General features: G+C 36.9%; 1 protein-coding gene across 1 annotated transcript in view; it reads right to left on the bottom strand.

Moving 5' to 3' along the window:
• Nucleotides 1-15,948, bottom strand: part of CFHR5 (complement factor H related 5) — a 30,572-nt gene extending 14,624 nt beyond the window's left edge. The window contains exons 1-6 of the mRNA XM_072831278.1: nucleotides 15,772-15,948; nucleotides 12,801-12,998; nucleotides 11,518-11,694; nucleotides 5,389-5,565; nucleotides 3,956-4,138; nucleotides 3,658-3,837 (exon numbers count right to left, since the gene is read on the bottom strand). Coding sequence (XP_072687379.1) covers nucleotides 3,658-3,837; nucleotides 3,956-4,138; nucleotides 5,389-5,565; nucleotides 11,518-11,694; nucleotides 12,801-12,998; nucleotides 15,772-15,826 — 970 coding nt within the window. The 5' untranslated portion in view covers nucleotides 15,827-15,948. The remainder of the gene's footprint in view (nucleotides 1-3,657; nucleotides 3,838-3,955; nucleotides 4,139-5,388; nucleotides 5,566-11,517; nucleotides 11,695-12,800; nucleotides 12,999-15,771) is intronic.
• Between the last annotated feature and the right edge of the window lie 1,426 nt (nucleotides 15,949-17,374).

Below are 17,374 nucleotides of genomic sequence, written 5' to 3'. Positions count from 1 at the left end.
AACACTGGAACACTTTCCCTCCTTGCAGGTCATCATGAGTGGGCAGTGACCAGGTATCTGCAACAGCTACAGTTTTCATCCCCAGAAGTGGGTAGGCCAGTTGATAATCCAAAAGTCTAGGAGATGAGGGAAGAGAGTGTTTCTGGGTTTTCTACTTTAGAGTCTTGAAGAATAGCAGCAGAAAGTTTGCTAGTCTTTAAAGCTCAAAACTAAAGGCTTTAATATATTGAAATTGCTGGAGATAGGACACAGGAGAATGGTATCTGAGGACATGGTTGGGGGGGGGCGGCATGCAAATACTTATGCATTATGGCTGAAAGCCCAAGGACTGCTAGAATGCAAGGTCAAAGAGCAGAGCACACAGGCTGGTGAGCTGATAGAAAAATCTGAAATGGATTTCACTCCTTTTGTGGAAGAATCATATAGACAAGCCAATCAGAAAATCTAGAATCAAGTTAAAAGAATTAGAGGCACAGGAAGAGCAGGGACCAGGCCTAGTTCCTAGGTTCTATATCCAACTCTTTCTCTAAAAGGTGACTCCAAACACCCCAGAACTTAATGGAACTCAGGTTACATGACTATTATTTTGGTTGTTGTTTCTGGAGCATGCAGAGGTATGTTTATGAGCTAAAGCAATAAAATAAAAGAGATTAAACTGTAATTATTTATAAAAATAAAATGTCCAAATTCATCATTAGAACTAATATGGGAACTTAGCAAGATTGCTGGAAACAAAACCAATATTCAAAATTAAATTATAACCTTGCATATAGAAAACATAACACTTTGGGGCACCTGGGTGGCTCAGTCAGTTAAGCATCTGCCTTTGGCTCAGGTCATGATCTCAGGTCCTGGGACCTAGCCCCATATCGGGCTCCCTGCCCAGGGGGGAGTCTGCTTCTCTCTGTCCCTCTCCCCACTCATGTTCTCTCTCTCTCTTTCAAATAAATAAAATCTTTAAAAAAATTTTTAAAAGAAAGTATAACTCTTCAAATATATAAATTAATAGATCTCATTTGTTTTATCAGTAGAATCCCAAAGGACTTAGGGAAAAAACTTATTTAGAAATAATTTAAATAATGTTTGATATAAGACCTGAGTAAAGAGATTGAAGCATTTATGTTCATGAGAGGAAGAGTCAATAATAAATAAAATTGTAATTCTACTGAATTTATAAATTTCATCTAATCCCAAACAAAATAGAATCAAAATTATCAAGGTACTTGGTTTTTGGCATTTTTAAGAATAGTCAAGATGTTTCTAATTAGTAATAAGTAACAGATATTGTTATAATAAGAATGATTTTCCATATTAGAATAAGAATAGACAAACAAGTCAAGGGAACAAGATAGATAATTTAGAAATAGATATATTTATAAATAAGGTACTAGTAATGGTATATGGGGAAATAAGTATTAGTAGAAAATAGAACAGCCAATTCTCTTAGTATTGATATAGTTTTCCACATAGAGACAAACAAAAGCACTCTAATATAACAATATATCAGATATATTAAAGACATAAATCTTAGTAATAAGATCAAAATGCTTTAAAAAAAGGAACATCTTTATGCACCTAAAAAAATAAGGGATTCCTCAATAAGGTATGCACAAACACATATAATTGAAGAAAGGAAAATTGGTAAGAGTTTAAACACAAGCTTCCAATGAGAAGGACATCGTAGAAATATTACAATAAAGCAAAAATAGTTTAAAACATTTACAATAGGAGAAGATTCAATTCAGAACTCAGATAAATCTTAAAATCAGTAAGAAAATACAAAATAAAAGAAAAATGCTCATTGCATAAAAGAGAAAATCCTAGCCGCCAACAAATACCTGTACTGATGCTCAATATTACTATTATTCAGAAAAGCAAAATTAAATATGAGATAATGATTTTGACCCATTGACCTGGCAACAATTCAAAAATATTAAAATATCAAGTGGTGACAAAGAGGAGTAAGACCTCTGTACATATTTGGCAGTACCTTGTAAAGTCAAAAGTATCCACAGCCTGAGTCCATTAACTCCACTTGTAGATGTATACTTAAGGAAACACTGAAGTATGTCTTTTATATCAGGACAAAAATAAATAATTTCCATTTCCAATAGGGGTAACAAAGTGATAAAACAAGGTACATTCTTAAGGTAGATTATAACACAGTAAAATTACAATGTTGAAGGAAAAACATTTTGCAAGTAGACAATAATTTTGTTTAAGTTTAGGAAAAGATGCAAAAATATCATCCTACATTTTAAAGAATATATATCTAATTTAGTGTATATATATACATATATATGTATACACACTTTACATATATATACATATTTATATACATATGTACATATGTATATTTATATACATATACATACATATACATATTTATATGTATATATATATACATATATACACATACTAAAAAGTAGAATAGAAAATACAAATTCTACTCAATTGGAATTTCCCTTGGAAGGTTGATAGGATAATGGATAGTTCCCTTTTTCTTCAATGCTTTTATTTAAATGATTTGTTCTATTACAAAGCATTTGAAACAAATAATATAAAAAATGTAAATTCTGAATACTGGAACATGGATGTTTTACAACATTCTCTTTGTTTTTTCCCCATTTTTTCAGCTTTAAGCAAAACTTGAATCAAAGTACCTCAATGTCTTCTCATCTAGAACCTCTCTGGGCCTACTACTGGGTTAGGCTGAGGAAAAAAGATATGAGAAAGGATTTTGAGACATTAAAAATGTCAACTAAAGCCTATACAGACTTCCTCTGTGTATGACAAAGTCTAGACCAACAGAAGGTAGAGTGCAAGTATGTGAGACAGGAAAAGAAAGCTGATACCAAGTGGACCGTGCACCGGAAGAGGAACCTATAGAATAACAACCAAAAATAATTATGAAATGAGTTACTGACACAGAATCTTAATACTTTATGTAAACCTAAGTGAACGATTATTTAGGCAGTGAATTCAAGATTGGGTCAATACAGACGGACGCTCCTGGCCTGGCACATTACAATCTAAATGGGAAGACAAGTATCCATTAGGTACAAGACAATGTGATAAATATACAGACAGCACAGTGGAGAGACTATATGGTTCTCCTAGAGTATTGAGGTCAGAGTGTGAGTAGTGCAAAATGAACCCACAGAGTGAATTTTTTTTTCCACAGAGTAAATTTTGAGTTGAATCATGAAGGTGAATAGTTTTACATGTGATTAAAATGGAGAAAGACATTCAGGAAGAGAGCAAGGACACAAATGAGGAAAGGCACAGAGATTTAAAAGAACGTGGCTTATCCAAAAGCCAAGGAAAATCAGTTTGGCATAGTCCATCACATGGTGAAGATGGGATACAGCAGTAGCTACCCAGAAAAAAAAGTGATCTGATATTATTCTGAAGCAGAAGTCCCAAACTCTCTTGGTTTACAGAGCCCTTAGTATCTCAGTAATTTTGCATGGTGTTCATAGGTCAATAAAAATCTTTAATAATTCATTTTCTTAAGTAATTAGGAGCAAACAATTCAGTGTCTTACATCCCAACTATTTAATACCTGATGGGCACCAGCATGTGCAGGTGTAAATATACCTATTGATTTAAAGAATTATAAACAATCAAATACAAAAGTAAGAAATATATTCTTACCAACACACGTAGGAAGTTCAGTCCACATTCCATCAATACAGGTAATTACATTATTCCCAATCATTGTATATGTTTTTCTGCAATTCAGCTTCATGGAAACACCATGTCGAAAGGGAGGGATAGAGAACTGGGCATAGCCATTCTCAAAGTGAGGTATGTAGTCACATGTTTTAGCTTGTCCTAAGAAAATGTAATAAAGATCTGGTTATTTTTAAAATATTTTAAATCTTTTTATATACATATTTATATATAAGTACAAAGTTTAAACTGTTCTGTTTAAACATTAACATCTATTTACCAGTGCAAGTGGGCAAATCTGTCCATTGTCCATCCATGCACTGTATTGTCTTAGGCCCCGTCATTAGGAAATAGGGATCGCAATCATATTCCACCATTTCACGGTGTCCGTATTCTTCTTTCCTTGCCTCCTTTATTTTGCCATTGAGGAGTTGAGGAGGTGGACCACATGACTGTACTTGCCCTGTCATAAAGAAACTGTTAAATAATGCTTAAAGAGTCTTATAAATCTGGCAAAATGTGGAGTTACTGTTTTGGTTGGCCAAGAACTAAATTACTCTTATGTTACTATTCCTTTTTTTTTTTTTCAGGTTTGTTTTTTTACAGCATACATAGTATATTGGCTATTTTTTTTCTCAAATGTTGACTTTTTATTATAAACAATTCTGAACTAGTTAAAGAAAAATGAATATGTATTTTGATCACCTGGATATATATGAATACATTTTGCCCAATTTACCTAATTTTTTTGCAAAGTAATTTATTTAAGATTTGATTTATTTATTTAACAGAGAACACGTAGAGTGAGAGAGGAAGAGCATGAGCAGGGGGAGGGGCAGAGGGAGAAGCAGAATCCTCATTGAGTGGGGAGCCCACATGGGGCTCTATCCCAGGACACTGGGATGGATCATGACCTGAGCAGAAGGCAGACGCTTAACTGACTGAGCCACCTAGGCGCCCCCTAAGTAATTTAAAGTAACTGATAGATATAGTGAGATTTTACTTCTAAATTCTTCAGAATGCCTAAGAAATAAGGACATTGACTTGCATCTACAAAACATCTTACTGCATTTCTTTAAATTAACAATAATTTTTAGTGCCATCTTACATTCTTTCCTTATGTAAACATTCTGATTGTCCCAACCCCCAATATTTTGCAGGTTATTATAACCAGAATATTGTTCCCCTGAAGATTTTATAGTTCAATAATCTGGATATCATATAAAAGTAAATAGCTATCAAATATGTGGTATGATACCATGGTATAAGTTAATATTTATAAATATATAAAATAATTTTATCTAATATTTTTAAAAAGTAATGTCATCTGAAGCAAGTAATAAATCATTGTTTTATATTGAAAAATTCATATATTTGATTACTTCTTGATTACTTAATAAAATATACACAATATTTTTAAAGCATAATTTTTTATTGAGTTTGGGTGAAAATCCCTAACATTTTCTCATCCCAGCTACTATAATTTGCTCTATAAAACTCAATTACCTATTTCAAAACAGAGGTAGAATCAACCCCTTGATAAAGGGAATATAACTTATCTATGGAGCAGCACCTCTTCTCCTCCTCAGTTAAAATACTACTATCACCATTTTTTTTGCAGTTTGTCAGATTATATATATCAGACCAATAGAATATATAGACACATATTAAATTGATATAAGTTGTTTCATCAGTTCTGAAATAAATATTGACCTTTGCATGTTGGAAAACTAGGTGACCATCCAAAGTAATAGCATTGAACTGAGGCTGGTCCAACTCCTGTAAGTCCTTGTTCACAGGAAAATTGCAACACTTCTCCAGTTTTGTATCTTACTCTTCTTGGATAAACACCTACATTTGCTTCTAAAACTGGAAGAAGACATTCTACATCTAAAATAAAAGTAAAGTAGATAAATATGTATGAAATAATCATTGTGAAAGTAAATTTAACATATGCTATTAAATAACAGAGGACTTCATACACAGAGACACTTATATTCTTACTTTCAAAAAAACCTCAAATTATTTATGCCCAGCAAATATATATAAGCCCCTTTAGAGGAATTAGAGTGTTGAATAGCAAGTTGAAATTTTGTATGACAATATCCTCAGGACTGTAATAAATAAGTCCTGAGCAATCACTTATGAAGTAAATTGTTTCATTTATTTAATTAATAAATTTTAATAACTTGTCTAGCACATGAATAGTTTTCATACTCAAATCACAAGAAAATCATTCTTCCAAGTAATAAAAATTAAAATGCAACATATTTTTTTAAAGATTTTATTTATTCATAAGAGACACAGAGAGAGAGGCAGAGACACAGGCAGAGGGAGAAGGAGGATCCCTGTGAGGAGCCTGGGATCCTGGGATCACGACCGGAACCATAGGCAGCCACACTTAACCACTGAGCCACCCAGATGCCCCCTAAAATGCAACATATTTAATTAAATGATAGGCATCTTTAAAAAGTTAATAACTAGGGGATCCCTGGGTGGCGCAGCGGTTTAGCGCCTGCCTTTGGCCCAGGGCGCGATCCTGGAGACCCGGGATCGAATCCCACGTCAGGCTCCCGGTGCATGGAGCCTGCTTCTCCCTCTGCCTGTGTCTCTGCCTCTCTCTCTCTCTCTCTGTGACTATCATAAATAAATAATAAAATTTAAAAAAAAAAAAAAAAAAAAAAAAAAAAAAAAAAAAAAAAAAAGTTAATAACTAGAATGGCCCAAACAAGATATGTCTAGTACATTTTAAGTAGGAGGGAACATTAAAAAGCAAATAATTCCTAACTTTACAAATGGGGAACTGTATTTAGTATACAGACTTTTTAAAAAACACATGGCCAAGTTGCTTCTAGGTGTTCTGAATCTTCCCATTATACCCAACCACATCTCTAATATCTTTTTAAAAAACCAATGCATTATGAATACCTTCTGATTCAGGTTAAAATGAATATATGTGTGTATTTTCTCATTTAATCTGTTATTTGTGGTTCATTTATAAAATTAGATATGGAAATTCACATGTGAAAATATAGATGACAAGGGCGCCTGGGTGGCTCAGTCAGTGAAGTGGCTGCCTTTGGCTCAGGTCATGATCTTGAGGTCCTGGGATTGAGCCCCACCTCAGGCTCCCACTTAGCAGGAAGCCTGCTTCTCTCCCCTTCTCTGCTGTTCCTCCTTACTCATGCACATGTGTGCTCTCTCTCTCTCTCTCAAATAACTAAAATCTTAAAAAAAAAAAAAACAAATAATAAATCAAGCATATATCACAAAAATCTGATGAAATGTTTTCTAATTAAATCTCAGAAATATTACTTTTTTAAGATTTTATTTATTTATTCATGAGAGACACACACACACACAGAGAGAGAGAGAGAGAGAGAGGCAGAAACACAGGCAGGGGGAGAAGCAGGCTCCATGCAGGGAGCCCCCATCCCCAGACTCCAGGATCACGCCCTGGGTGGAAGGCAGAAGTTAAACTGCTGAACCACCCAGGGGTCCCCAGAAGTATTATTTGGACTAGCCAGTTTTATGCATCGTTATTAGCAATTTAATAGTTTAAAAACAGCTTGTGCATATTCCCCTGGAATGCGACTCACTCAGCTTTAGTTGAGTGAGAAGTTGAACTTCTGTATCTCTGTATTTTATTGCTAAGTTTGTGTAACGATTCTTTATTGGTTGTTTATATTCCCTTTCTAATCCAATTACAAAGATTAAAAACTATTGAAAATAATTGATCTTGACTGATGTAGGATTTTTCAGTTGATTTATTCAAGAACGGTTATTATGTGGTAATATAGACAAAACAATGGCCTCCCCAAAAGGTCCATGTCCTAATCCCGGAAGCCTGCAATTATGTTACCTTCCCTGGAAAAACAGACTTTTTAGATACAATTAAGTTAAAGACCTTGAGGTGGAGAGATTATTTTGAATTACTTGTGTAGCAGTAGACCCAGTGTAATCACAACGTTTCTCACAGAAGGGAGCAGGGTGTCAGAAGCAAAGCAGGAATGGTGACAACAGAAACAGAGGTTGAAGTGATATGAGGAAGAGCTGTGAGCCAAGAAATGCAAAGGCCTTTGAGAAGCTATAAAAGGCAGAAACAGATTCTTTCCTAGGAGCTCCAGAAGGAACCGTGGTTCAACATCTTGATTTCAGGGCTTCTGACCTCTAGAACTATAAGATAATAATTTTGTATTGTTTTAAGTAATTAGGTTTGTGCTAATTAGTGACAGCAGCAGTAGAAAACTAATATATATGGGGGAAAATGTACAGCCGTATTTAAGGAAAGGTATGATTTGGCATGACCTGAAGGCACTCTGTGCTGCATTTAAATCAAAGACTCTATGCAACACCAAGGATGAACTCTGTAATATAAACTACAGACTTCAGGTGATTGTGATGTGTCAAATTGTTCATCAATTGTACAAATGTGGTGCACTGGTCAGTCAAGTTGATAATGGGACAGACTATATTGCATGTATGGGACAAGGGCTCTATCCCTATACCCCCTCCTCAATTTTGCCATGAAACTCAAAATTCAATTTTGTTTATTTGCTCTCAGACAAAAAACCAAGGCTCTGATTATAAGTTATAAGTTAATAATCAAATGATAAGGAAAAGAATGAAAGTCAAAGGATTAAAATATCTAGAGTTGCTGTAGCGCGCATAGCAATCTATAACTTTGGTAATGTTTGCCTATTTTGAATTATTTGGCAGTTTGCAGTCATGGTATTCTGAAAACTGCTTTCATTTTGTTCATAAATATTATAATGTATGTGGCATATAAACAACCTTATTTGGGTGGGTTAAGTGCTTTTCAAAGAGCTGTTATTATATCGATATTTAACATTGGTCTCTCAAAGCTATGTGAAGACACGTTAAATTTTGATTACTGTTCATTAGGAAACATCTTTCAATAGAGTCTACTAAAAAGAAATACATTCAGAATTGCTTTTATTTCCTAGAACAAAAAGTATTTACCATAGCATGTGGACAAAATGGGATCAGCCATCCTTTCCACATACCATGGAGCCTGTGGTGCTTCCATTTCTGCTCTTATATCCATCATGGCCTTCATAGTCCAACTCGTCAGAGATTAAACCATCTGCTCTTACTTTTGTTTCTGGCATTCACTAAGACTGGCATGTCACAAGATTGTAAGGCATATTAAGAATCAGGATCCTTTTTTAAAAAGATTTTGTTTATTCATGAGAGACACAGAGAGAAAGGCAGAGACATGGGCAGAGGAAGAGCAGGCTCCCTGCAGAGAGCCACATGCAGAACCTCGATTCCAGGACCCTGGGATCATGACCTGAGCTAGTCAGATGCTTAACCACTGAGCCACCCAGGCAACCCAGAATCAAGGTCTTATTTCTAATGTTATCCCAAGCATACAACAAATGGACAAAAGCCTTTATCATTATGTACTAATGGATAAATTATCTTTTAGGAAATGTCATTGTGAATTATTTAGTAAATATTTATTTTATGTACTTTCTCCTTATGTAAGAACTCCTAAATGAACTGCAGTATTTAAAAATATATATAAGTATTCCACTATATAAATTTGTCTATTTATATATCTACCACCTATAGCATACTATATATTCTCTTGGTAGTACGTTAAGTACCTAATGTGTGTGTATATGTACATGTATATGGAAATACATCCTCCTTACAGGAAACATTAGTTCTCTAGACAAGAGACTAAATAGGTTATTATTCACAAACATCCATATTGCCAGTTCTCTGAGCTCTAATCTATAATCTATCTGACTCCATTAATCAGATGCAGGGACAGCCCGATGTGATTGTGCTCAAGCAGTAGCTTTGCGCCATAGGAAAGGAACCTCTGAAGTAAGAGCTTTTACAGGGCAGCTGGCACATTGAACCATCCTCCTCGCAAGAGGGAAAAGAAAAGAGATCTTTTCTCTGGATCAGAGACAAATTTGTGGGGAGAGAGGGGAAGGTTTTAACTACTCTGAAGTATAAGCAGATGGCTCCAGAAAGGTGTCTCTCAGTCACCCTGGAGGGGTACACCATCTCTAACATCAAGGCATGTTTGCTGTTTAATCATTTTTTAGCAAAGGTTGCTAGCACTCTTTGTTCAGAAAGCCTGGGCCATGCAGAAATGTGAAAATAAGAGCTTCCACCACAGATGGAAACAGTTTAGGGATTTAAGGAAAAAGCATGAAGTTTGAATCATTGTTAGCTAAACAGTTTAAAATACTTATCCTGTAGATCAGTAACCTTAGCTCAAATAGGTGATCCTCTACTCATGGATACAGAGGTAATTTTTCTCAGAATGCATGCTGGAGTCCAGTTGCCCTGAAATGTCGTTGACTCTCCATGGTGTTTGTGATCCAAAACTCAACCTAGATACACAGAATTTTTCAAAGGCTAATGATGGAATCTCACAAAATGTACACAGGAGCCAGCTTGTGTGGGTTAGTACTGGTCCAACTGAGTTGTCAGGCCTCTAAAATACCATTGTTGCACTGACAATTGCCGTCATCCCACAAAATGAAGAGAGATGGTGCTTGAGGTGGAGATGACAATGAAATCTTGATACCATAAGTGAAGCCTTATAAACCATGAGCCCTGTTCCACCACTGGACATTTCAGGTAGGAAGTCAATAAACGTGTTTTTAAAATTTTTTTTGCAAAGACTAATCATGTTTAAGCCCCTTGTAATTAAAAGAAATTGTGGCCTAACTGGTAACTGAGTAAGTATTGTCATTCAAGCTGCTTAAAAAAACTCTCTTTTCTAGAAGTTTAAATTTAAATATTAGTTGTGAATAACCTTTTTTTAAAAAAGGCATATCAGAAGACTTCATTTCCTGAGAGGATAGATAAGCTGGCATCAGCATACCTTCCAAACAGAAAAACGTTAGAAAACTGTACAAAACATATCTCTAAAAAACTGAAAACTACTCAGTTAAGTCTGTAATGACCAAGAAAAGGGGAAAAATCATTCAAACTCCAAAGCACAGTCTACGACTGTTTCAGCTTTGGAGAGCACTTTCCAGACTCTGTGGCAGGGAGGGAGAAGCCATGGTCTTCCTGAATTGAGAAGACAGATCGCAGTATTGGAGACCATGGTGGCTGGAATTTACAGGGCAGAGTAACAGAGAGAGGGTATTATGATGAGAAAGAGCTAGAGAAGTCTTCTTAAGAGGGTTCTTGAGTCTTTGGTTGAGTACTAAGCTGTGCAAGCGTGGGCTAGAATTCCACGAACTGGCTTAAGAATGATTGCTAGGGATTTGAAAACATGAAGAACTCCAAGTGTTCACACAGGTCTCGGAGATGCCATCATCAACTCAAAGGAGGTGTTTTCCAAATTCTAAGCCACTGGCAAATAACATTCACAGGTACAAAATATTTTAAACATAGAAACTGATTGTTATCAAATTAAGCCTAAGAATTTAATATACACACATTAAAAAAACCATAAAAAACTATCTTAGTCATAAGGCCTTTTTAACTAGGATTGGACTTATGTTCACTTAAATACTCTATTTTCAGTTTAATACTCATTTTAAATAAAGTTTATTTCCAACTAACATAATTTTCATGTACACGATAAGTGGATGTTACTTTAACATAAAGGGACTGCCTTCAAAATGTTTGTGTTGTCTAATATTTCTCTTGCACACATTGGATTTGTGTAGGCAGGTAAACTATGTTATTTTATATCTATCAGACTCAGTTGGAACTGAAAAATAAATGTGTAAACATAAAAGCAAGTAGTGAAATCTACATTTAACTCCTGACAATAGATATATTTTTTTTAAAAATCACATCACATGTCAGGATGTGACAGGACAGCATTTTACTTACTGGTGGAGTTGCATTTGGGAGGAGGAGACCAACCATTCTCCAAACATGTAATGGTATCATCATTATAAGGAAGGCTGTAGCCAACATCACAGATAATTTGTACAATGTCACCTTCCAGGTGTGTTTGTCCTGAAGATGCAGAATAACCATTTTCCACAGAAGGAAAGAAACACAGTCCTAAGAACCAAAAATTGTTTAATGTACAAGATGGAAGTGGTAAAAAGAGAAAAAAATTAAATTTGCTTTTTATAATATTTTTAAAAGAATGGCAAACTTACAAAACTGAAATCAGGTATAAAACAAAATTTCTAAAGAATTTTGGTCATGCTGCTATATATGATGACATTTACTATATGAAATATACTCACATATTTCTGAGATGGAAGTAAATTAACATTTCATTCTGTTCTACGGTTTTTATAGAAATTATTTTATTTTTATAAACTTTTCTAGGTACAAGATTAGATTTTAGTATCTCCATTTCTCTCTTAATTCTCATAAGTGTTTCCAAAACAGAAGGAGAAAGATCATTACTGTCTCCTTTGTTGGCTCATATTTTCTGCCTCCCATTGTCTTTTTCTTTTCCTTTTTTAAGATTTTATTTATTTATTTGAGAGCAAGAGAGAGGGGAGTGGAGTAGAGGGAGAGAGACTCTCCAGCAGACTCCCCACTGAGCGCAGAGCCAGACTCAGGGCTTGATCGCGGGACCCTAAGGTCATGACCTGAGCCGAAATCAAGAGTCACATGCTTAACCGGCTGAGCCACCCAGGTGCCCCTCCATTGCTTTTTTTCTTAATATATCTATTCTCTCCTGAGTCCACTTTTCACATTCATTGAGAATCAATACAGACATCATTATAAGAATGATTTTTTTGTCGTATTTTTTGGAAAATACGACAGCAAAAATATTTACACTCACACCATCTTCACAATATTCAAGAGAATGGTAAGTTTCAAAACAGGATGTGCATGTAAAGAGACTTGTTTTAAAGGAAAAATATGACTAGGCCGATCCTAAGCAAATATTAGGTGTTACACATGAATAGTCAAGTATATAGATCATCAGTTTTTAAAATTAAAATGTTTAAAGCACTTCTAGGTAATGCAAGAAAGGTCACATATTTTTCAATTAGTTTTCAGAAAAGGCTCCTCAAGAAAGGACACTCTCTTCACCGGCTAGTCCTGATCCCCTGTGCTGGTGGGCCAAGAGCCTGACATCCCATCTGGCACATGTCTAGCTACTCAATGACACGGCCACATCTACTGATAGGCCATTTACTCACTAAGACACTTGGGTGTTGGTGACCATCCTTCCTCTGTGCACATTATGCGAGTCCAAAAGGATCGAGAAGGAGATGCAAAATTATATTCACAAGAATAGTAATAAATTGTCCCAACAGGAACTGGGGAAAACGCCTCAGAGTCCTCTCTCCCATATATAATTCCGTGGTTTATTTTTGGAAAATTGCAATGGAAAGGCCCTGCAAAAAATAAAACGGTAGAATTAACCTACATCAGTGAATCATTAAGTCCTATTTTAATCATCTCATTGATTTTTTTTTTCCTTTCATCTAGCTCAAATTCCTTTACCTTATGTGCTCTCCGGTGTACTAATCAGGAGAAGACAAAAAATGATCTCTGATTAAGAGGACACGCGTATTTGAAAAGCCTAGTGTCTACATGAAATGTAGGGTTTGGAGTCATGTGGAGTAAAATCTCTTCTGCAGTATCTTCGAGAAGGAAAATGCCACACAGCGATCCATAACCGGTGGCCAAGGGGAGCAGCAACCCTCACTGGTCCACACCGCGCGCCGGGCAGGCAGGGACAGAATCGTGCGGGGCCTCCAAGGCCTTTCCTTTCTCTATTCTGATTCAGCCTCTGTGTTGTCAGGTTCCTCCCGGTGCCATGAGGATGAAGCAATTTTGGTTTTGCCTTAGGTAAATAAAGAAAACCACTTCCAGAAATTCAGCTCACAGACCAGTTAACTCGGAAAATTCCCTCCTGCATCTGTCTAGAGGTGACTTTCCAGCAGGTGGCACAGAATGTCACACCAGTGACTCCTGTGGTGTTTAACCTGTGAAACCTGAAGTCCCCCACCCCATAACAACTTGACACGTGGTAGTTCTGGAGAAGATTCAGAGGAAAAGCCCCTCACCTACAATGTTGATAGTCATACCACTCCTCATTCTGTTTCCAGGTATGCTTTGGCCTCGCCCAAATGATAGCATTTCTACCCACATACACTTTGCTGCCCAGAATAACCACCTCCATTCTCTGCCCTTCTCCTACCAACCCTTGAAAGCTCATTCTGCAACAACATTTAGCAATATTTATTGTGCACACGGAGGCCCGCTAGCTCCGAAAGTTGACTTCTCTTGGCAGGCCTCCCTTAGCCGGTCAGCCCCTCCAAAATCCAGTAGGAGACGATGTCTGCTGTCTCCACATCCTGATAAAAGCTTATGACCACATTCCCTGTGAAATAAATCCACGCCCTTAGATACACACACGTATATCACATGTACATATATATGTGCACACATTGCATCTATATACACAAATGCACACACATAGTCTTGTCATCTATTGACATGTTTTGGTTTCCTCCAAGGACACTCGAAGCTGTAGTGAGGCACGGAGTTCTCATTTACTTTTGAGCTTTTTTGCTGCAGCGTGCAGTGTAATATTGCTCAACGGATATTCACTATGGAGAGCATGCGGAATTTTTATATGAGGTTGACTTTAATAAGCTGCTTTTGCTTTGGGGCCAGTTTCTCAACTGGCATCTAAGAGCAACACAGACTTACAGGTCATTTAGCATCTATACAACTTTTGCACAGAGCTCCACCGAAGGTTCTCCAGAAGACTAGCTGGAAGTTTGAATATCTTTTTCTGGGCTATGAGTCGTTAAAAATTCTACATATTATTCTCACATTTTACACTTATTTTCCTCTGCGTTCCCCATTTAGAAACCCTCTCTTAATGCCATCTCTAACAGGTGTTAGATATATTGTTTAAAACAATATATACCAGACACACAGGTTAAAAGAAATATATCAAATACACCCATCTATATAGTTCTTCAGTGAGGCTGTTGAGTAACCAGAGAATTTGGTATTTTTAATTGAGACTATCTGCCTGTTGTTGTACTTTTAACCCCATTAGCTAACTGCTCTCCTGTGATTGTATCTCAATGCTAAAAGTAGTAACAAACAAAAGGAGTTTCAAGTCCATAGAAATAAGGCTTTGGAACTCTTATGAGGGTGGCTCTTAAAAGTAAAGCATTTTTATTGCTTCCATTTTTTCTCTTATGTTAGGGCTAAAGAGAAAGTTCCCCCAAAGAATGTTCATTACAGGCAAAAATTAGCAAGCAATAAAATAGCAAAATAAATTCCTGGAAATCAAACAATAAAACACAGGACTGAAACTCTACTTCCACACGTGGTCTAATCAGCTGTCCTGGATCTTGTTAGAGGCTTGCTTACCATTATTTGGATATGATGATTTTTTAATTTTAACATGAAATAAGATGAAACCATTTTTAAAATATTGTAAGACATGACTTATAGTTTTATTTTTTTATTTTTATTTTTATTTTCTATAGTTTTAAAAAAGAAATGATGTGCAATTCTCTTCCACTTCCAACATTTCCTGAAGAGCTCAGAAAAAGCAAATAGCAACAACAGCAAAAAGAAAATAACTCATTGACATTTCACTGGCACATCATACACAAAAATTAGGATATACAGTCCTGTTTTACTAATAGAGATTTCCCTTTGTTGAATGACAATTAGATTGAAAAAGGAAGTTCCTGGTTTAGTGATATTTAAATCTTCAGTTAACAAACCTATGAAAATGCAGACATTTTGAAGGGGTCCAGATTTTCTTGGGATGGTTTTTCTGGTCAGTGGCATTGTAGAGTTTATGGAGAATTACAACTGGTACTTGGTGCTTTCGATTTCATTATATGCAGCTTTTTCATCCTGTTATTCCCCTCCAAATGTTGTAGTTGGTGGCTATTCGTATGTAGGAACTTAGAGAACAGAGAAGACTTGTTTCATCCTATTTTCTCTTATTTTCATGTATGAAAACATTTTGATAAAATAGATTAAATTACAAGCCTTTATCCAAAATGTTCTTACCTATTTATTCATTTTAAAACATGCACACACACACACACACACACACACACCCCCAACACACACATATATGAGAAAGGAACTAAATATTCACATGTTTTCATGTTTTCAACTTACCTTGCCCCCCAACAGTGGAAATCCATAAGATCAGAATGGCATTAATTAAAAGCATCGTGCTGGATTATCCCGAACACATATACTTAGAAATGGTCCAATAACAGTGGTGTTGCTCCAAATCCTGCTTTTCTGTGTGGTTATACGCACGAGTTTTGAAAGTACAGTGCACTGCTGGGAAGCTGTGTAGTGAAATACTTTCAGGTAAATATCAAAGTTCACAGAGGGTGGTGTGAAAACAACTAAATAATGTCTTATTAGTGTTTTCACATCAAGACTCTAAATTCAACACTTGATATTTTACTTGAGCGGAATATTAGCCGTGCAACCTCCTTGCTGCAGTTGCAACGTTCCTGAGTTTGAAGCATTCAGAAATGGAGCCCTCGCCTCTCCTTGCTAGCCAGGAGGTCAGCTGTTTCAGAAGGCAACAGGTGTAGGGCCTCAGGCCTCATTTTACTACCATATCCATCTTTAGTTATTGTAAATTCCTCTTCAAACTGGCACCAAGAATTAGCTTCCCTCTTCCCTAGTTGTTATACGTTTTTAGATATTTTTAAAATGTAGTCAAGAACAATTTTGCCCAATAATGCTTCCAGAAATTTTTTGAACAAAGTATATTTCAAACCCCTTTAGGTGGGACCGCAAGAATGGCAAGCACAGGAGTCTGATAGATTCCCTCTCCAAAAAGCAGAAATAAAACTGGACAAAATTATTTTTAAAGAAAATAACCATTTATAGTTCATGTGAATTGGCCAAAGAGCATACTGTTGAGAAATGTTTGTTACAGAAAAGTGGATTACCAAGCAGTTACTATGCATGCCCCGTTTGTAGCTGTCCTGCTTGAAGCAACTTCCCGAGGAAAGGTTTCTCCACACCAGAGGCAAACCAGATGGTTGGGGCCTCGGTGAAGCAGCAAAAGCCAGGGACCCCATCCAGCAGCCAGTCCACATGGGGCCTGTCACCCACATGAGCGGCTGCCTCTGAGCAAACGTCATGGGGTTAGAAACTTCCTCCTGTGAGCTGCTGGGGATCCACCCCAGCTCCACAGGCCTGGAAAGCCTCAGCTGCCCAGGGACAGAGTGTGTACTGCATGTGCTGAGATGGGGAATGACAGTGAGGGCCAGGTTGCTGGGGGGGGGGGGTCTGTTGGGGGGCACGAAGCCTCCGCCTAATTCCAAGCTTAATCCACGGAAAGATGCACTTTCCCATTAGGGGCAGAGTGGGACCAGAAGTGCTGACCAGGGCACTCTCAAGTCACAGATACCTGGGGCCCCCCTGGTTGCTAATGAACATCAGGATCCCAGCAGTCAGGCCAAAAGGGGACACTGTGGCCGGATTAAAGCTCTTGCCTCAGCACGACTTCCTAGGGGTGGGCTCCTTCTACTCAGAGGACATCCAGGTAATCGGGGTTGGCCAGAGCTCCCCAGGCCCGGAGTGCCCTTGCAGCCCAGGGCCGGGGGACAGGACACAGAGTACAATGAGCAGGCCTGGCAGGTGTTGAGACTAGAAGGAGACCTGCAATGGGGCAATGGCGGGTGAGGCGCATCAAAGGAGAGAGCTGAACAGTGTACAGGGTATCAGCCTAATGATCAATTATGGAATATTC

This window comes from Canis lupus, chromosome 6, assembly GCF_048164855.1.
Source record: "Canis lupus baileyi chromosome 6, mCanLup2.hap1, whole genome shotgun sequence".
Taxonomy (NCBI): Eukaryota; Metazoa; Chordata; class Mammalia; order Carnivora; family Canidae; genus Canis; species Canis lupus.
This window is presented reverse-complemented; position numbering and strand designations above follow the sequence as displayed.